Source organism: Dipodomys spectabilis, unplaced genomic scaffold, assembly GCF_019054845.1.
Source record: "Dipodomys spectabilis isolate Male_0828 unplaced genomic scaffold, ASM1905484v1 ptg000051l, whole genome shotgun sequence".
In the NCBI taxonomy this organism is placed as follows: Eukaryota; Metazoa; Chordata; class Mammalia; order Rodentia; family Heteromyidae; genus Dipodomys; species Dipodomys spectabilis.
This window is the reverse complement of record NW_024870728.1, coordinates 19,007,932-19,029,668: the sequence shown is the minus strand read 5'-3', so window position 1 is coordinate 19,029,668 and position 21,737 is coordinate 19,007,932. Positions and strand designations below refer to the sequence as shown.

At 41.7% G+C, this 21,737-nt stretch overlaps 1 protein-coding gene across 2 annotated transcripts in view; it reads right to left on the bottom strand.

Moving 5' to 3' along the window:
• Positions 1–1,154: 1,154 nt before the first annotated feature.
• The window catches only part of Lancl1 (LanC like 1), a 36,653-nt gene continuing 16,070 nt past the window's right edge, over positions 1,155–21,737 (bottom strand). For both annotated transcript variants that reach the window (XM_042679150.1, XM_042679151.1), the window contains 7 exons: positions 16,717–16,924; positions 10,173–10,308; positions 9,374–9,520; positions 5,514–5,696; positions 2,844–3,020; positions 1,864–1,936; positions 1,155–1,335 (listed from right to left, as the gene is read on the bottom strand). In XM_042679150.1, the coding sequence (XP_042535084.1) occupies positions 1,259–1,335; positions 1,864–1,936; positions 2,844–3,020; positions 5,514–5,696; positions 9,374–9,520; positions 10,173–10,308; positions 16,717–16,924 (1,001 nt within the window). In that variant the 3' untranslated portion in view covers positions 1,155–1,258. The remainder of the gene's footprint in view (positions 1,336–1,863; positions 1,937–2,843; positions 3,021–5,513; positions 5,697–9,373; positions 9,521–10,172; positions 10,309–16,716; positions 16,925–21,737) is intronic.

Sequence of the window (21,737 nt, the reverse complement as noted above, 5' to 3'; positions counted from 1 at the left end):
AGCAATGGGTAGGGAAAAGGGAGAGGATGAAGGAGAGGAAGAGAAATAGATTTGTACAGAATCTGAAGCATCAAGGAATCCTACCATATAAAATCAGATGTTGTCGCCTCAGAAACTGATGAACTGTTAAGACTAGAATATGCAAAGATACTTCTGTTTATAGGAAAGATTGTTCTCTGGATGATGCTTCCTAATAAGTAAAATTTCTATCTTTCTGTTCTTTCTCTAGTGACTGGCTATCTGGGATTCCTTTTTCTTTGCTCTGCTTGTAAGGCAGAAGTGGAAGGCTGAACTACTTAGTGGAAATCCCAATGTGAAAAGAAATTGATGGGAAGGAACTGATCTCTCAGCTTGTGCTGGACAGCAAATATTAGATTATAGTCACTGCCATGTAAGTAAAAAAGTCAAGACTTAGAAGGTCAGTGGCATAGGGTGGACTGGAATCCTACACTACAGCATATGCACACAGTAAATGTGCTTCCTGATCCTATTCGGATACCAAAAAGCAAATAAATTAATCAAAATAAATAATACTTCCAAGGAACACTGAACTTGAAGAAAAAACACTAAAAGTATTTCTGATAACTTATTTTCAACTAAGTTTCAAATAAACAAATATGTGGCAGCCATCACACTTGAAAAGTTTTTGTTATAAACACTGGCATGCAGTCCCAGATGCCTTAGTGTCAAACCAGAAGCACATTTTACAGCGCATTTATTTTATCTCTAGAGCAAACAGGCAGCAGAAATTTGAAAAGTGGTGCCTAGTTTCCAAGTCTAGTTTGCAGCTCTTGTGTCTTTTCTCCTAGAAGCCTCTAATCTATATTTTGTCCCCTTCCATAATCAACCATTCAAAGAAAAGCAAATCCTAAAACTCACCCTTGTTGGGGTTAAAGTATGAAACAGAAGAGGTAGAGGGCGATATTTAGCAGCAGCCATATATTTGCCTCTGCTGATTTATATGTGGTATAAACTAGTTATAGCTATGTTCATAAATTTAAATAAGAATAAGATTTCCTCCAAGTCCTAAAATACATGTAAATAATACTTATTATTCATCCTTTTGGGAAAATCTAAGAAGATTTTCTTGCCTACTCTTGAATAAAAGTATAGTCAAAGCAATGACAATTCTGAAAAGAAACAACTAACTCAGATACACAGCTAGATTCTGTATTTCCTTGAAAAGCAACAGAAGCACACAGCCCAGATGTGAGTGCGCAGGAGGGTCAGGCTTCAGGCCACGATAGCTGCTCTCCTTTTACAGTTCAAACGCAGGGAATTTGGCTTTCATAGGAACTAGCAGGTCGGCCAGGAAGTATATTGTTCCAGCCATTCCTAAAGGAAGAAAATGAAGTTATTACACCAAATGACTCCATTTTATAGAGCAGCATGGAGAACATTTGATATTAACGGCACAGATTTAAAGAAAATGAGGATCTGCTTGTATCTGCACACTACAGTTCCATACACAGGGCTTCCTGGTGAAGGGATCAGCCTTTTTATCTAGGGAAAGGACAGCAGCAAGTTCCTGTCACTGCCCTGTCATTTTCCTCAGGTGAGTTCCTTCCCCAGGGCACTGTGTGATTCAGGCTCCTCTGGAACAGAAGAAAGTAATGTCTGCACGCTTTTTGCTGAGGTGAGTTACACCCGGCTCCATATATGGTAATCACCCTTACAACCACTAGGATTACGTCTGTGGGAGTACCTGTGCTGATTTTTAATGTTCATGTCACATAGTATAAAATAGTCGCAAGAGTTGAGTATAAAATTAGATTGTTGATACAACTCAAACTCAAAAACACGAATTACTAAGCAGAGAAGTAGCTCTTTACATTAGAAAGCAATAAGGAATGTGAAAAATACCTTCAAAGAGCGAGAAGGGGGTGTCCGGGGTCCTGCATCCATGTTCTCCATAATCTAAGCACCACTCAGCAAACTGAAAACGAGAGCCACGTTAAACTACTGCAGTGATTTCTTCCTAGAAGCTGGTGAAGATTGTCCTATATGTTACTCTGAGAACTAGCAAGCCAAAGACACATGTTCAGTACTGAGAAATAAATGGTCAGAGATAGAGTACACAGAGTGAGAGGAAGTGAGTGGGGTCTCAGCCACGTATTTCCAAGGTTCTCAAAGAAGAAAGAAGCTGGGTGCCGGGGCCCACGCCTGTAATCCTAGCTACTCAGGAGGCAAGATCTGAGGATCATGGTTCAAAGACAGCCTGGGCAGGAAAGTCCATGAGACTCTTGTCTCCAATGAAGCACCAGAAAACCAGAAGTGGCGCTGTGGCTCAAGTGGTAGAGCGCTAGCCTTGAGCTAAAGAGCTCAGGGACTAACTAGTGCACAGGCCCAGATTCAAGCCCCATGACTGACCAAAAAAAAAAAAAAGAAAGAAAAGAACAAACCCTCCAGCATCCTTTTTTTCTCTACTGTAAATGCTTTTCAGTAAAATTATGCCCTTTAAGAGAATCTAACTCACCTGAATAGCCCTACAAGGATTTGTTTTGCTGGGCGCCGGTGGAGGCTGAGATCTGAGGATTGCAGTTTGAAGCCAGGTTGGGCAGGAAAGTCTATAAGACTCTTACTTCCAATTAATCACAGAAAAAGCCAGGAGCACTGTGGCTCAAGTGTTAGTGCAGAATCACTAAGCAAAAATGGAGCTCAGGGATAGTGCTCAAGCCCAGAGTTCAAGCCCTAGGCAGGAAAAAAAAAAGTGTATAGTGTGTGTGTGTGTGTGTGTGTGTATTTATGTGGAGACTCATGGTTTCCAACTAAGTTAATTGTATCAGATGAACTAGTGCCCTTTCCTGGAGGAGCTATTTTTCTGGGGGAATTCTGACGCCTACCTTGCAGGCCCGGTACAGGTACTTCATATCCTGTGTGAGGTTGTATAGTGCCAGGAAGGCATAGGCATTTCCAGCAGCTCCATGGCACAGCCCATATCCCTTCTTCAGCAGCCCATACTGCCAGATCACATCAGCACACTGGTAGGCATAAGAGAGGTACTGCTCCTCTTTGAACACCTGCAGACTCAAAGAACATGACCTTCATTATTCAGGGTACATAAGAGAGCTCTATTACTGGGCTGGGAAGGTAGCTCAGTGGTAGAGAGCTTGCCTTGCATGCATGAGGCCCTGGGTTCGATTCCTCAGCACCACATAAGCAAAAAAGAAAAAAGCTGGAAGTGGCGCTGTGGCTCAAGTGGTAGAGTGCTAGCCTTGAGCTGAAGAGCTGAGGGACAGCGCCCAGGCCCAGAGTACAGGCCCCATGACTGGACCCCCCTCTCCCCCCCCCTGCAAAAAAGAAAGCTCTATTACAATGCTTCCTGTTCTGTAGACAAGGAGAGAGGGGGGAAAGGAAGTAGAGTTTGGCAAGAGAAGGTAAGGCATTTAGTGGCAGACAGCTGTATTATACTAGTAGTGACAAATGGCTAGACTGACTAGCACTACCGTCATAATCATGTGTATGTTTGTGTACATGTGTTTTACTGAAGAAGTGTCACTATTCAACTAACGAAATCTTTTGCTGCTTCTTATATCTTACTCAAAGGCTCACAAATATTTTCAGTAGATAATTTTCTTTTATGTGCCTGGTATGTGGGGCTTGAGCTCTCATCGAGGTTTTTCTCTCAAGGCTGCTGCTCTACAAGATGAGCCATACCTCTACTTCTGGCTTTTTGCTGTTTAATTGGAGATAAGGGTCTCTTAGATCTGTCAGCCCAAGCTGGCTTCAAATCATGATCTCAACCTCCTCAGCAGGTAAGATTATGGCATGAGCTACCAGTGCCCAAGTTCTGAGTAGATATCTCATTGCAAACTGAATGTCCATAAAGATAGACTAAAAGTTGTTACTTCTATTAAGCCAAGTGTGGTGGATTATGCTTGTAATCTAGCTACTTGGGAGGCGTAGATAAGAGAGGATTATGGAAGACAGACTGGGTAAAAAGTTCTTAAGACTCCAGTAAAAAGCTGAGGGTGGTGGTGCATGCCTACATCTCAGCTATGCAGGAAGCATAAACAGGAGGAATGAGGCCCAGGTAGCCTGGGCAAAGAGTGATGATCTATATGAACAGTAACCAAAGAGTCATGGCTCAAATGGCAGATCTCCTGCCTAGGAAGCACAAGAGTTTAAAAACCAGCATCACCAATGATTTTTTTTTTTTTTATATTCTACCCAAATTCCTGAAACATGAAATTTGATGCAATAAAACACACTTAGTTATGTGATACAATTGTCTGCTTATAGTCTGTATATTTGTAATTTATGGACATGGTACCAAAGATCATAAATATCTTGATTTACTTCTATTTTTTTCAATTAAGAATCTTTTCTTCCTTGATTGCAGGTTTGCTATAGTGAGCAATGTAAGAGTGACATTTGTATTTTTTATTGCAATAAGATATACATTATTATAGAAGCTACAATTTGAACAATTTTAAGCACATAGTTTACTGGTTTTACACACAAAATGCTGTAAAACAGCATCACTATTGATTTGAAAAGCCTGTTTGTCATTCCAAATAGAAACCCCATATCCATCAAGTGATACATCCCTATTCCCCATCTTCCTATTCTAGACAACCTCCTGTCAAATATAGATTCATACAAGCTGAATCGTATCATACCCTTCTGTGTCTGGTTTATTTTGCTTAGCATGCTTTCAAGATTAATAAATACTTCAGTATATATTGGAATTCAATTCTTTTTATGACAAAATAATATTCACTGCATGTATAAATCATAGTTTTGTAATCCATTCATCTACTGATGAATACTTGGATAAGTTCTACTTTTGGCTTACTGAAAGATGTTATGAACATTGATGTACATGTATCTTTGATTTTTTTGTTTTTGGTGGTATTGGAGTATGAAATTGGGGCCTCAACCTGTGACCGCATACCCATAGTGCTTTTTGCTTTAGCTATTTTCAGGAAAGATCTTGTGCTTTTGCCTTGGGTGGCCTTGGACTACAATCCTCTTCTTTCCGCCTCAGCACAGTTGGGATTACAAGTATGTATGATGCTCAATTTGTTATTTGTGATACAGTTTCTTTAATTCTTTGTCCAGGTTAGTGTCTTGAAACACTAATAGCAGGTATGAGCCATTGCACCCGGCCCCTTTAAATTTTTGCTTTTAGTTTTTTTTTTTGGGTAGATACCTCTAAGTTGAATTAATGGATTACATATTAATTAAATGTTTACTGTTTTTGAGGACCTATAAGATTATTCTGCATGGCAGCTTTACCATTTCACATTTCCATCAGCAATGCGTGAGAGCTATGTTTTTAACTGAGCTGTAGGATATTTATTTTTGTTTTGCCTTGATAATTTTGATCCTCCACCAGTGGGGAGCAGTATCTTGTTCTATGAACTAGTGTGTGCTATAATAAAATAGGTACTGTGAGGACAACTTCTAATCCACTTAGTGAAGTTATCTTGGCTCTAATAAGTGATAAATAAGTTCACCCCTCTACGGACTAATTTTCCATTATGAAATCTGGAGAGAACCCACGCTACCTTGTAGGCCTGGATGAGCATGTAGATGACGCCGGGGGCGCCGTGGCACCAGTGCACCAGCAGATCCCGGTTATCATCCACACAGGGCGGGTAGTTGCCTGAAGGGAATTTCAGCTGGCAAACGAAGTCCACGCTGGGCTTGACTAGACCATATAACTTCCCATGGTTCACTTGAAGGCTGGGCTAAGAATGAGATGCAGAGTTTCTGCTAAAGCAAACAAGACCTTCCCAAGACTGTTAAGTTTTAAATTAGAAACAGATAGACAAATAAACAGAAACAAACCACACCAAAGGAATTAGAGCCGTTAAAAGGCTTTGGATTTTACCACATCTTTTCACTTTTTTTTTTTTTTTTTTTTGGGTCCAGTCGTGGGGCCTGAACTCTGGGCCTGGGCGCTGTCCCTCAGCTCTTCAGCTCAAGGCTAGCGCTCTACCACTTGAGCCACAGCACCACTTCTGGCTTTTTTCTTTTTGGTTATGTAGTGCTGAGGAATCAAACCCAGGGCCTCAGGTATGCAAGGCAAGTGCCCTACCACTGAGCCACCTTCCCAGCCCCCACATCTTTTCACTTAATGGACTTCTTTGTTTTATTTACTCCTCTGTGACTTCATTTTATGCTTTTAAAGTAACTCAAATTGGGCTACTAGTTAACTATTATGGACAACTGTATGCATTGCCTCTATATATTTGTCGTCACTTATAGACACACAAATAACGTTTCCATATTAAAACTTGAGTGTGAGTCTGTGAGGAGTTTCTTAAACTTTCAGAACCTGAAGCATGCTTTAAAAACTACGAAGAGCCAGGGTACTGGTGGTTTACTCCTGTAATCCTAGCTACTCAGAGGCTGAGATCTGTGGATTGCGATTGGAAGCCAGTCCATGAAGGAAAGTCTGAGACTCTTGTCTCCAATGAAAACTACCAAAAAAAGCCAGAAGTGAAACTGTGGCTCAAGTGGTAGAGTGATAGCCTAGAACACAAAAATATCTCAGGGGCTGGGTTCCGGGGGCTCACACCTGTGATCCTAGCTCTTCAGGAGGCTGAGATCTGAAGATCACAGTTCAAAGCCAGCCAGCCAACTCCCCCCGCCTGCCCCTCCCACATACAAGAAGTGGCAGGGCATGTTCTCCATAGAAAGAGAGTCTCACAATTCTGACTCTGATGTCCAATGACATCAGCTCTGCAGAAGACTCAGAATGGAGCTGTGCATGGATTATCCTCAGACAATAGTGAACAGACTCACAGGATACACTGACACAGGGCATATGAGCCTCCCACCTTCCTACAGTTCTTAGTTTCTCTTTTTTGGTTCTGTCTGTCCTTAACTCAATGCACTGGTCACTCTGTAAACAACACATTCAATACATCCAGAGTGCTGTTCTTCCAGGCAGAGCATGGGACTGTGGGAAGGTGGAGGGCAGCGGTCTCTGTCAGGTAGGACTGTGCAGGAGTAGGGAGGGAGTGATGTTCTGTTAAGAGGAGCATGGAGCTTGGGGGGGGGGGGGGATGAAACAGTGGGAGAAGGTGGTACTGGAATGTGATGGGGCTGAAAGGGCACCGTGTCCTTGAGAGGACACAGCGATTGACTGTACTGTGCATAAAGGACAGTGTCCACACTCACTTTCAGTGAATAAACTTGAAGGAACTATCCAACATGAGCTAAAATTTATTTGTATCTTATTTTATTTTCATTTTATGTTTCTTTTAAGACAGGGCCTTGTTATGAAGTGCAGGCTGGCCTTAAACTTGAGATTCTCTTGTTTCAGACTCTCAAGTGCTGGGATTACAGAGATGTATCACCATGCCTGCCTTATTTTTGTGTTGATACAAAGGTATCTATTATTATGGGTTTTTATTATTAAAAATTAAGTCATTTCCAACAGACAATAACCTATGAATTAAAAAAACCCTTGTTTTTCAGATTTCTTATTTCAGCTAAAAGAAAGAAGCAGAACAGAAGATGTCTCCTGATCATCTGATTTAAAAGGTCACAAGGACATTCAGTCACAGACATACATGACTGGAGCTCATCTTGAGCTTCAGAAGACTCTCCTTTTCTACAACACTTGAGAATTTACACATACTTCTGAAGAAGAAGAGCCACAAGGTAATGCACCAGAAAAAAGGAATATAAATTTAAATAGTTAGGAACCCTAATTACTGTCCAGAACTTTCTAATTGAGAAGAAAATGTAACAAACAGCTGGGGCTGGGAATGTTTAGTGGTAGAGTGCTTGCCTTGCATGTCTGAAGCCCTAGGTTTCATTCCTCAGTACCACATAAACAGAAAAAGCTGGAAGTGGTGCTGTTGCCCAAGTGGTAGAGTGTGAGCCTTGAGCAAAAGAAGCCCAAGGACAGTGCCCAGGCCCTGAGTTCAAGCCCCCGGACTGGCAAAATAAAACAAAACAAACAGCTGGCCTCTGATCATCAGCAGCACTACAAGTGTGACTCTGTGTTAGAAAGCAATAATAACCTTGAGGTTCTCAGCTTCATTCTGGCAGGGGACAGGTCTGACACCAATGCATATATCACAACCAGCTACCCAGCCAGCCAGCACTCATGTCGAACATATTAATGAAGCACTTCTTCATGCCACGTTGTGCTCTAAGAAGGTGCAGTGGGTACCACTAGGACCAGGAGGTATTAAGATTCAATTTTCCTTTGCCATAATTCTTACTCATAAGTGCAAATTTCTCCTTAAGGAGAGCTTGTTAAGTCCCTGAAAATGGCATTCTGTGAAAAGTTCTCCTCTGGCAATCTCTCTCATTTCCTGCAGTGAATTCTATTGGTTTCAGTCTATATGATGTGTTCCAACATTATCAGAACCTAAGAACTACTTGGTACAGCACATTCAGCTATCTTTTAGCTGAATACACACACACACACACACACACACACACACACACAAATATAATACACATCTATCTATCTATCTATCTATCTATCTATCTATCTATCTATCTATCTATCTATCTATCTATCTATCTATCTATCTATCTCTATCTAGTCCCTGGGCTTCGCTCTAAGTGAACCTTAGGCACTATATTTATTGATTTTGTACAAAATTCATCGCCTCTTGTGATGAATTGCACCCTTATAGTGTAGAATATTATTATTTTTGCCAGCCCTGGGACTTGAATTCAGGGGCCGGGCACTGTCCCTGAGCTTCTTTTTATTCAAGTCTAGCACTCTACCACTTGAGCCACAGTACCACTTCCGACTTTTTCTGTTTATGTGGCCCTGAAGAATGGATCCCAGAGCTTCATGCAAGGTAGGTAAGCACTCTACCACTAAGCCACATTCCAAACCCTAGAATAATATTATTAGTTCTTATTAATCCAAGGCATTTGCTGAAAAGAGCAAAAAGGTTCTTCCCACAAAATTATAGGCCCAAATACTTGAGTGTGCACAGGTGGCAATAATGTTCACCTACAGATCAAGTTTCATTTCAAATACAGTGATTTTTATGTTTATATCTCTTACAAAGGACTAAACACCAGTGGCTCAGGGCTATAATCCTAGTTACTCAGGAGGCTGAGATCTCTGGATCAAGGTTCAAAGCCAGTGTGGGCAGGAAGATTCATGAGACTGTTATTCCCAATTAACTACCAAAAAGCCAGAAATGGAGCTTTGGCTAAAATGGTAGATCACTAGCCTTGAGCGTGCGTTTGTGTGTGTGTGCGCGCGCGCACACACACGTAAACTGTAGTTTGGTTGTTTGGTTTGTGTGGATCAAGTGATCACAAGCAGCGTGGCATAGTGATTGACAAGAAAAGTAAACGGCTCAGGATCCATCGCCCTCACAAGAACTTACTTGTGTCAGGAAAACACATGATAAGCTACACCAAACTCATTCCTTACCTGCATCAAGTAGTAATAAATTCCTGCCAGGCCATGGGCAGCCCCAACATAATATTCTTGGTACCATTCGTACATCAGTGGAGACTTTGCTGTGAAGTTTCTCTTTTGAGCGAGACTTTCCCCGGAGGTCAAAATTGTTTCACAAATCTACAGGGAGAAAGGTGACCAGAATAACAAGATAATTAAAAATCTTCCTGGCAGAGAAAGGGATTTTTCTAAGAGCTTTCAAAGAACTGGTAGCAAATTAGACAGTGTCTTCTGGCCAGGGAAGGGCATGTGTTACTTCTGTTTCAGAGAAATGAGTGTGATTGTATTCTGCTTCAATGAGGAAGGGTAGGGAGGATCTTGAAGTCACTTCACTAGATAATCAACAATTCACAGGCTAGAAGAGTGCAAAGGAAGGAGTGACATTGTCCAAAAGAAATGCATGCCTTACCTGACTTATGTAACTATAGCTTCTCTGTGTATCACCTTTATAACAACAATTGTTAAAAAAAAAAATAAAGAATTCACAGGTCCAGGGAAAGTCTAAGCACCTCTAAGGCCCAAAATGAGATGTGTACACCTATGAGGAACACCGGCTCTGCCTCCTCTGAAAGGGCCCCTGAACTCTTGTCCTCAGGCCTTTGCCTGACAGTTCCCCCCACAGGCTTCTAGCAATACTCGGTGTGAAGCTGTTGGTGCTCTGATTGTACATCCAGCTTGGAATGTGCTAAGTGGTGAGACAGAGCCAATATTTTAGGCAGAGTAAATAAGGGAGATTCCTAGAAGACTTGTAAAAAGCACAGAAATTTGTTACCTGCTGAATATGACTTTGAGGAATCTTCTCCTCTCCAAAGTTCTTATTGATGAAAAGAAGAGCATAGATGTAGCCTATGCGTCCATACAGCATTTCATTTGGAACATGGGGATCAATCTTATTTAGGTGAATTAACCTACAAACAGAAATACAATGCCTAAGATAATTTGAAAAGGATCACACATGGGTAGGTATTTAAAATGGTAGATTAGCTGAACGCTGGTGGCTCATGCCTGTAATCCTAGCTACTCAGGAGGCTGAGATCTGAGGACTGTAAACGCTGTAAGTGGAGCTGTGGCTCAAATGCTAGAGTGCTAGCCTTAAGCATAAAAGCTCAAGGGCAGGGCCCACACCCTGAGTTCAAATCCCAGGACCAGCACTAAAATAAATAAAATGGTAGGTAAAAAATATACTTACACTGACACCTACACAGACCTTAGACCTCAATTAAACCTCTTTAGTTTAGAATGGGCAGACAGAGGAATCTAAAAATACTAGGATGTAGTTACCTCTCATTGAACCACCTCCCTACTTCCTCACAGAGGCTTGCCCTAAGAGGAGAATTTAAATAGAGCTGCAGGCTGGGGTGACATTTAACCAGGAAAAGTACTAAGTCAACACTCCAAGCACCATCTGCTTCCATAAAATAAAATGCCGGCTGCATTTCCTTCTTCCTTAGTTTACTGCTTAAGAAAAGAGTTCTGCAGAAGTAGCTATATAACCACATTCTAGTCTTCTAGTCTCTCAGTTTTCTAGTTTTTACCTTCAAAAACAAAGCTGCTTACTAATTTTTTTGTATATCTCTAATTTTATGCATAACTAAGCATGAATAAACATGCACACACAAATGTATTCCCACCAAATGATCTGTAGTGTGCTATTTAATCGTACTCCTTTACAACCATTCTGTGTCTGCACATGCAGAACATTCCCACTCTTTATAAGTTGCAAAGTAATATTCTGTTAAGTGGGTGCATTATAACTGACTTAGTCCAGCATCTCAAAGTTATTTTTAGTTATGGTTTCAAGTAAGATACAGTAAGCACACTCCACTCTGCCTTTCCCACTAAATGGCATACCCAATCCTGGATATGATACACTGATCAGCTATCCGAGGACTCTGAAAAGGAACAATTTGCAAGCAGAATGGAAGGAAAACCAGTTTCCTCTCTGGTACTCCATTCTCCTTCATTTAATACAGCCCAAAACCTAGCAGTGGGTGCCAGGAGCAGCAAAGCAGAAGGATACAGCAGGAAGGAGGAAGGGGATCCCCTACTCTCACAGAGGGTGGTTAGCCTCATTTCCTCTCCTCTGTTCTCTATGCCCAGGCCACGGACAATCTTACAGTGCAGGCAGGCAGAAGTGGAGGCCACGGGAGCCCACAGGACTGCTGAGGGGGAAGGGCTTCCTGGAGGAGGTGAGTCCTCCTGTCTCACCTCTTTATCCTTTCTACCACCTGAGCTGGGGCAGGCTCACTGATGGAGAGGACTTGGCAGAGCAGGGTAACCAAGATCTGAGTCCAGATAAGAACCAAATATACCGGGGCTGGGAAGGTAGCTCAGTGGTAGAGTGCTTGCCTTGCGTGCATGAGGCCCTGGGTTCGATTCCTCAGCACCACATAAGCAAAAAGAAAAAAGCCAGAAGTGGCGCTGTGGCTCAAGTGGTAGAGCGCTAGCCTTGAGCTGAGGGACAGCGCCCAGGCCCAGAGTTCAGGTCCCACGACCGGACCCAAAAAAAAAAAAAAAAAAAAGAACAAAATATATCAACTTGTATAGAATTTGAATATTAAAATTTTTTTTTGCAAAGGAAAGTGAAAAAAGAATATTCCTGTTCTTTTTAAGCAAATGATAAACTATAAAAATATTATTCAGAACAATTATTGTATTAACTTCAAGGATATTCCTACACACTAAAATGTCTGAACCACACTATCAGAAAATGCTGCTCCTTTATTTGCTGATGTTATTAGCTACAATACCACTAGGTGGCAATACAAAATTAGCATTCCAATTATTCTGCCACCAAACTCATTTGCCTTGGATGGCTCAAAGCGGGTGGCAAATACTATTAAAACATGTAGTAGGGCTGGGAAGGTAGCTCAGTGATAGAGTGCTTGCCTTGCATGCATGAGGGCCTGGGTTTGACTCTTCAGCACCACATAAGCAGAAAAAGCTGAAAGTGGCACTGTAGCTCAAGTGGTAGAGAGCTAGCCTTGACCTGAAGAGCTAAGGGACAGTGCCCAGGCCCAGAGTTCGGGCCCCATGACAGGAAAAACCAAAAACCAAAAAACAACCAAAAAAACCATGTAGTAACAATAAAATACTGGTCAGAGTGATGATCTTGCTACAATAGTATTTTAGATTAATAAGAGCCCATTTTCCCCTGCATTTTAAAGAACTAGTGCTAGAATTCATTGAGCTGATGATCATTAAAGGTAGGGCTCCACGAGGCTGGGAAGGTGGCTCAGTGGTAGAGCGCTTGCCTTGCATGCTTGAGGCCCTGGGTTCGATTCCTCAGCACCACATAAGCAAAAAGAAAAAAGCCGCTGTGGCTCAAGTGGTAGAGCGCCTTGAGCTGAAGGACAGCGCCCAGGCCCAGAGTTCAGGCCTCAAGACAGGACCCCCCCCCCCCCCAAAAAAAAGGTAGGGCTCCTGATGGAATCTTTTCCAAGCTACATCTTCAAAATAAAGAACTGCTAGCACTGATACATTCTAATGGTTGTTTTATGTGTGTTCAAAAGTTCTCAAACCCACAAGTATATCACTGCAGCTCAGTTTATTTGCTTTGATTGGTTGATATTAATAGCAACCAATCTTTAGATGAGTTAAACAAGGCCCTGGAATACTACTAGAGGAAGAATAGAGACATTGTAAATGGGAGTACTGTCCAATTCTTAGCAATATTTATCCCCAGAGTGCTTGTGACTAGGAGAGGTTTTTGCTCTGTATTCTATCAAAAGGTTTTTAATACTAGAAAACCAAAGATAAAGAAGTGCTTATCTGCTGAGTGCTGGTGGCTCACAACTAAACCTAGCTGCTCAGGAAGCTGAGATCTGAGGATTGCAGTTCAAAGCCAGTGAGACTTAAAAAAAGTGAGATTCTTATCTCCAGAAGTGAGACTCTTATCTCCAAAAAGCCAGAAAACCAGAAGTGGCGCTGTGGCTCAAAGTGGTAGCTCACTAGCCTTGAGCTGAATAGCTCAGGTACAATACTCAGGCCCCAAGTTCAAGCCCCACAACCAACCAAAAAAAAAAAGTGCTTGTCTGACCTGTGCACTATAAGGAGAGAGGTTAAACACAACAGAAATGTTTAACCTCTCTTGTCATTCTAAGTATTGGCCCCAAAGCAGTGTATATGTCAAGGTGATCCTCTAATTGGGTACAAAACATGCAATGCTCTATCTGTGTTGTAGCACATGTACCTCTGTGTAGAAAACAGTGTAGCAAACAGTGGCATGGGACATGATATGTATTATCATGCAGTAGAAATATCTAGAGCTATGTGCTGCTATATGCCCTGGCCATTTGCAGGAGAACCTGAATACAAATGCACACACACACACACACACACACACACCCTGAATACAAATGCACACACACACACACACACACACACACACACACACACACACACACACATCTTTTGGGGAGTCCAAGAGTCAAAGACTTCTCCAAGGAAAGCAGAAATGCTATTTACACACACACACACACACACACACACACACAGTCACACACACACACACACACACACACACACACACACACACACACACACACACACACACACACACACACACACACACACACCCCACACACATATCTTTTGGGGAGTCCAAGAGTCAAAGACTTCTCCAAGGAAAGCAGAAATGCTATTTCCACACTGGAAGTAATTTGGGGGTGTTATCTAGTCCAGAAGTCAAAATTCTCAGGGGCTCATGGTTAAGGAACCTCTTCCAGGGGCTAGGAAGGTGGCTCAGTGGTAGAGTTCTTGCCTTGCATGCAAGAGGCCCTGGGTTCAATTCCTTGGCACCAAATAAGCAGAAAAAGGACCACAGAAGCGGAAAAAGCTTGAAGTGGTACTGTGGCTTAAGTGGTAGCTTTGAGCTGAAGAGCTGAGGGACAGTGCCCAGGCCCAGAGTTCAGGCCCCATAACCAACAAAAAAAATAAAGAAAGAAAGAAATTCTTCCAAAGGAAACATTCATTTTTTGATTTCAGTGTCTTTCTCTAAGGCTTGGACTTTTATTTTTGTGTGTGCTGCTCCTGGAACTTGAATTTGGGGCCTGGATACTTTCTCTGCTTTGTTTTGCTCAAGGCTAGTACTCTACCACTTGAGCCATACCTAAACTTTTGGCTTTTTAAAACTTATTATTATTTAAGTCGTTTACTGGAGATACAGGTCTCAGACTTTTCTGCCTGAGCTGGTTTGAACTGTAATCTTCAGATCGCAGACTCCTGAGTATGATGACGTTAGGTGTGAGACTCTGGTGACAGGCTAATTATTGGACTTTTGATGGCTTCAAAGGCCCCCTTGGATTCTGAAACTCAAATTTGTGATTATAAAGAAAACAAACCAAAAACATTCCAGAGCTTGGAAGGTGGCTTAGTGGTAGAGTGCTTCTCAGTACCACATGAACAGAAAAAGCTGGAAGCGGAACTGTGGCTCAAGTGGTAGAGTGCTAGCCTTGGGCAAGATAAGCTAAGGGACAGTGCCCAAGCCCCTTGATCAGACAGGATCAAGAAATAAATACTACATCAATAAACAGAATTGGTCAGTCTAAAATATCCCAGTCATCTTGTGTTTTTATTTCCCTATTTTATAAAAATAATTGTTGAGGGGCTGGGAAGGTGGCTCAGTGGTAGAGTGCTTGCCTTGCATGCCTGAGGCCCTGGGTTTGATTCCTCAGCACCACATAAGCAAAAAGAAAAAAGCTGGAAGTGGTGCTGTGGCTCAAGTGGTAGAGTGCTAGCCTTGAGCTGAAGAGCTGAGGGACAGCACCCAGGCCCAGAGTTCAGGCCCCATGACTGGACCCAAAAAATAAAAAAATAAAAATAATTGTTGAAACCTCAATTTTTGTTAGGCATACAAACTATTGATGGGTTACAAATTTATAGAAGAATTATTGAAGACCAATTCAATACCAATTATTGAAAAATGAAATTTAAAAACTCAGATGGGGGGCTGAGAATATGGCTCAGTGGTAGAGTGCTTGTCTAGCATGTATGAAGCCCTGGGTTTGGTTCCTCAGTACCACATAAACAGAAAAAGCCAGAGGTGGCACTGTGGCTCAAGTGGTAGAGTGCTAGCTTTGAACAAAAGAAGCTCAGAGACAGTGCCCAGACCGAGTTCAAGCCCTAGGACTGACAAAAAAAAAAAAAAAAGGAAAGAAAAGAAAAAAAAAACGAAAAAGAAGTTATAAAAAGAAAATATTATCATTGTATGGGGAAAAAACTGAGAGAGGTGGGATAATTTGCATATGCAGATTATACATATATACCTGGGGTTAAACCATAACCATGATAACTTTAAAAATGTGATAAAATACACACTTCCACACAGAGCAGTCAGCCTTCCCAGTGGACACTCGAGTCCCCGTATAGAATGACCTATTAGCATATAATACATGCAAATGCCCCATATCATGTAAGTTCTCTCTAGACTATTTACAAAACTTAATACATGTAGGTGTTATATAAACAGTTATATTGTTTAGGAAATAATATTGAGGTGTGTACAAGTTCCAGTACCAATACAGGGTTTTCTAATGTTGGATCCATGTTTGGCTAAATCTGTGGGTGTGAACCCATAAATAGAGAAGGCAAGTTGCTTAAGACTAACCAAGTAGCATCCTCAACACACTCCATCTGTAATGATAGTGCTCTTCTAGCAGTCAATTATAAGGAAGACAATGAGCATCAGAAAGCATGTACACTCAGAGTCACCACTGGAATGTTCTGGAGTTGCCCATCTACTTTTCAGAGCTAAGGTGATCAGTGGGAGCAAAGCTAGATCTGCATCCGGTCTGTCGAGCTGCATGACAACTACACTTCTAGCTATAATTCGCAAGAAGGCACGACAAACTAGAAAAGACATCTATGTAGTTTATGTGCACACATGTGTAGTCATTCCTCAATTTATGCGGTCTGGTGGACAGTGTACGCCAGGCTAAGAAAGGCAGTGTTGAATGGGTTTGCGGTCTCTCTCAGTGTGCTGAGGCCTCCCCCAGCTGCCCCATGGCAAGGGAATTGCATTCACTCTGATTCTGATTCTAAGGAGCCCTATGGATTAATGACCACGTGATTAGGTGTTTGATCTTGCTTGTTACTGAACTAATGCTTAACCTCAAACAGAATAGTGTCTCATAGCTTCTAATAAAATAGGGATTATGATGGTTGTTCCTTAACTGTAACACAGGAATGAGAACTGATAAAATGCGTAAGATTTGTCTGCTGAGAGAAAAGTAAACTGACTAGAATGTTCTTTTGCTAATATATGCAGCAAGCAGAATGACAGCGAGGAAATAACCCTGATGAAGAAACAAGAATACCGTGTGATGCAGTCCTCTGCCTGCTTGTCGCTGTTCATCTTGTGATAGAGCACAGCAGCCACGGCCAGGGGCCCCGCGTCCCCACACAGGAAGGTGATGGAGCGCTTGCTCAGACAGTTTAGGCTTTGCTTGACGTGGCCATGAGCCATCTGCAGGTAGGCAGGGTCCCCGAACACCTCATAGAGATGTAAGTAAAGCAGCGCAATCCCTAGGAAGCAAAAGGAAAGCAATGTTAAATAGAGAAAGGATAGCTGGATTTATTACTCTGGTAATAAACCTCCTCAGCATTTATCCAAATGCATAAATGTGGAAGTTCCAGTGACTAGCTAGGCTCAGTTGTGGTTAAGCAGCTCTAAAAACAAGGCATAGGTAATCACTTACCTGTTTACTCAGTTTCCTCATAACTATAATGCTATTAAATAATAAGGGGTCTGAGACTTTGGCCCATTTTTAGTTATCTTCCCCTCCCACTCCGCCCACACTTGGCTATTGTGTCTATGTAATTTTTTTTTCTTGGTGCTGTTTCTGGGGCTTGAACTCAGGGCCTAGACTCTGTACAATGATTTTTCTGTTCAAGGCTGAGGATTTACCACTTGCGATAGCATCTCTTTCATCTTTTTGGTGGTTAATTAGAGATTAGAGGGCTGGGAATGTGGCTTAGTAGTAGAGTGCTTGCCTAGCATGCATGAAGCTGTGGGTACAACTTCTCCGTACCACATACATAGAAAAAGCTGGAAGTGGTATTGTAGCTCAAGTGGTAGAGTTCTAGTCTTGAGCAAAAGAAGCTCAGGGAGCCGGGTAATGGTGGCTCACGCCTGAAATCCTAGCTATTCTGGAGGCTAAGATCTGAGGATCAGGTTCAAAGCCAGCCCAGGGCAGGAAAGTCTGTGAGACTCTCATCTCCAATAAACCACTAAGAAAACTGGAAGTGGCTTAGTGGCTCAAGTAGTAGAGCGCTAGCCTTCAGCTGAAGAGCTGAGGGACAGCACTTAGGCTTAGAGTTCAAGCCCCATGACTGACAAAAAAAAAAAAAAAAAGAGGAAAGAAAGAGATTAGAATATCACAGACTTTTTGTCTGGGCTTAAAACCTCAGTCCTCAGATCTCAGTCTCCTGAATGGCTAAGATTATAGGCTTTGCATTGTTGCATTGTTGGTGCTCCTAGGCAAGCACTTTTATCACTGAGTCTCATCCCCGGTCCAACATACTTTTCTTGATGGTTATTTAAAGTATCAGGTCCAAATAAACAGTCAGCCATTTAATAAAACACCTATTTAATCATAAATAAGAAATGTTTTATCTTTGTGACTAAATGCAGATTAGGGAATGAGAAACACTGCTTCTCCTTATCGTAACAAAAGGTTTTTTTTTGTTTGTTTTTGTTTTTTGTTCTCTTTTTGGTTGTGGGGCTTGAACTCTGGGCCTGAGCGCTGCTACTTCTTGAGCCACAGCACCACTTCTGGTTTTATGGTGGTTAATTGGAGATGAGTCTCACAGACTTTCCTGCCTAGGCTGGCTTTGAACCTCGATCCTCAGATCTCAGCCCCTTGAGTAGCTAGGATTACAGGCCTGAGCCACTGGCTCCCAGCTAAGGTAACATTTTTGTGTGTGTGAGGAGGTGTTTGTGTAACCAAATTCCATACCCTCTTATCCTTCTAGACCGGGATTATAAATAAGTTATTTGACATCTCAGAAAATATATTTGATTTGTCTTTAGTTTCAAAGATCCAACCACTTGGGTATCTGTAATGTAAAAATTGTCAGTGAACTTCTGCTGTGCTTTTCACTGGATTTGCTTCTGTCCTCCTGAAGCCTGCACTGTGTGACTGAGGTATTGTCTGTCCTCCCTGCGAATGCCTGTCACAGTGGAGAACCTTCTCTCCCAAGCCAACGACTGTCCCAGCTTCAAGGATGTGGGAAGGGAGTCTGCTGCCTGCAGCATTTCCGAAACCCTTTTTTCCTCTTCAAGTACATTTTCCATCTCATTTACCATTTTTAGAAGACACAGAGCCTCTGTTTAAATCTAAATTAATAGAGCCAATCTCTTCATGGATTTCAATGCAGTAAAAATGCAGTCTGCAAAAATTACTTTTCACTGTACTGAGGACAATTTTAAATTTAGATAGTTTTCTCATTTTGCATGGTAATCTCCAAAGCTTTGTGCTACAGACAATTCAATTTCACGTGTATATTAAAGCCAAATTTTCATTTCCTGCCAAAGTTAATAACCTTGTCTGCTTTTTCAAAGTGGCTGGGTGTTAGTAATTCCATAAGCTGAGGATCAGATGTGCCTGATGCTTAAGGTTTCTAGACAAGTGTACAGAATCACATATGTGGCAAAGGAAAAAAAAATCTCCTTTTCACAAATGATCAATGTCAAGAGCTTCTTTCAGAATTGGGTCCTTAATAGGCTTCATCTCCATCCATATCACACATTTGCTGGCTATCCATTTAAATTGTTACCCTTCATTTTTCCCTCCTATTCCCAGTACTGCTTGAACTCCACTCATTAAGTTATGTAAGCACCGAGATAATGACATGACCGAGATCTGAGAAAATAAAAAGTGATTAGATACAAGCCCGCTATTTTCCTCCTTAGACTTTCATTGCTCAAGATAAAAATAAATTCTTCTTGGGGTAAATATTTAATAACAAAACTTATTAAGACTAACAATGCAAAGATTTGATGTATTTCCTATGAACAAATGTAATCATTCTGAAGTCTCACAATATTTCGCTGTGCTTTTTATTTTTTCCTCTTTGACAGCAGAAAACTTCCCAGGATTCCAGATGAATAGGTTCCATTTCTCTGGGTCCTTGCATTCTGAGCTTGGGTTGATTATATTCTATCTAAGGGGCCTTCTGCGGGCTGCAGCTCACCAGATGTACCTTCCTGCCACAGCACTGTGGGCGAGAAGGAGACGGATGCTTGGACATACACACAGCACAGACCAGGCAAGGATAGTAAGACTTTCATGCCCTAGCAACACTAATTCAATACTAGGAAAAAACGAGAAACTGCCTGTGGCCAAATGTCCTGTCCTTGATCCTATGGTCATCTAGCTCTTGACAATCTTCATACCTAAAACATCACCTTTGCCTAAGAAGCAAAGGCTTAAAGATAGCTGTTAAGGGAGGAACCAAGAACCAAGATCACAGGTCAGCAGCCTCCACCAGCCACTAAAATGCCCTGATATGTAATTTGTATCACTTATGCTCTACATGGAAAACAGTAGCTGTGTTCCATGACTTCGCTCCCTTCCCCTTACTTGCCTCTATGTGTCTAGGGAAATGCTTATGCGTTATTTGCTGACTTTTCTATGTCAGACATTTCTGATTCACATTCTACTCTGGCATGACTTGGCTCCTGTGATAGGGACTTCCAGCTAGTTTTCCCTCAGCAACAATGCTGGGGCTTTTGGCTGAGCACAGGGCAGAAGAATCTGTATTATAGCCTATGCCTATGCTCTTACCAAGGGATACATACAGAATAACAAGGACAACTTTGGAAGTGTCCTTGAAGAGAAGGGACTTGCTTTTTCTTCCTCTTTCTCGTTTCCTCCTTGCCAGAATACTGGAGCTGCCATTTCAGACCATGAGCTGGAAGTGATCATGATGGTGAAGCATCAAGAAGAAAGTACCAGTTTACCTACTTACACAAGAGAGAACTAAACTCCCGTTGTGTTAAAGTCACTGTTATTTCAATTGTACTGTGCCACATTGGTTAAGACTAATCCTGAAGAACTGAAGTCTTTTCAAAGCTAGAGAAGCAGAAGAAGCTAGAACATATAGAGTCCTTTCAGCCTGATTTTGGTTTCACTTCAAATGCAGTACTTTAACTATGGGAGGGACAGAATGAATGTATGCAGGGCAGGTGTAGGAGGACCGTTAGGAGCATGCATTAGGAGTACAAGGAACACGAGGCAGAGGTGCTCAATAGCGCTACAGTGAATGAGTTGGAGGAACTCACGTCCAAACACAATTCCAGTCTCTAAAGGACACTTAATAAGATGTGAAAAAAAGAAAAAAATAAGACGAGAAAACATACTTCTAGGATACAGCAAGTACAGGAGGGCTGACGCAGAATGATGTAATTTTTCTTATTTTCTTCTTTTTGTGATAGAAAATGCTATTTCTTTTTTTTGGGGGGGGGGTCCAGTCATGGGCCTGAATTCTGGGTCTGGGCGCTGTCCCTCAGCTCTTCAGCTCAAGGCTAGCACTCTACCACTTGAGCTACAGCACCACTTCCAGATTTTTTTCCCCTGCTTATGTGGTGCTGAGGAATCGAACCCAGGGCCTCCTGCATGCAAGGCAAGCGCTCTACTACTAAGCCACCTTCCCAGCCCAGAAATGCTATTTCTTTAAAATGTGGCAAACACTGTTTTAAGATGCATTCCCAGGCTAAAGTGAATATTTGATAAAATTTCCTCATACAGTATTTGCTAAGCAAGAAACCTATAGTAACAGAGATGTACTTCTTTCTTCTATTTTTACCTCTTCTTCCAGAACAGAAAAGGTTTCAATGAGATGTAAATTCTGATTAGTTTTAATTATTTAAAAAAAAAATGCTCCACCTGGGCACTGGTAGCTCCGCCTGTAGTCCTAGCTACTCAGGAAGCTGCTATCTGATGATAGAGGTTCCAAGCCAGCTGAGGCAGAAAAGTCCCCGTGAGACTCTTATCTCCAATTAACTACTCAAAAATTAGAAGTGGCACTGTGGTTCAAGTGGTAGAGCGCTATCCTTGAACACAAAGAGGCTCAGGAACAATGCCCGAGTTCAAGTCCTACAACTGTCCAAAAAGAAAAAAAGCTCCAAATTATTTTCGATTTTAGAATTGAAAACTTAAAAGCCTCCTTTTTCTGAATCTGGTTAGCCATGTTAATATGTTAACATTTTCTCTAATACAGAATTTGAAGTTAATTATTGTTCATTTTCTGATTTGGTCCATTCCATGATGACTACTGTGATCAGGCTATGAAAGCCGAGTTCCTGCTCTGAATGGCTCTGTCTTATAGACTTGTC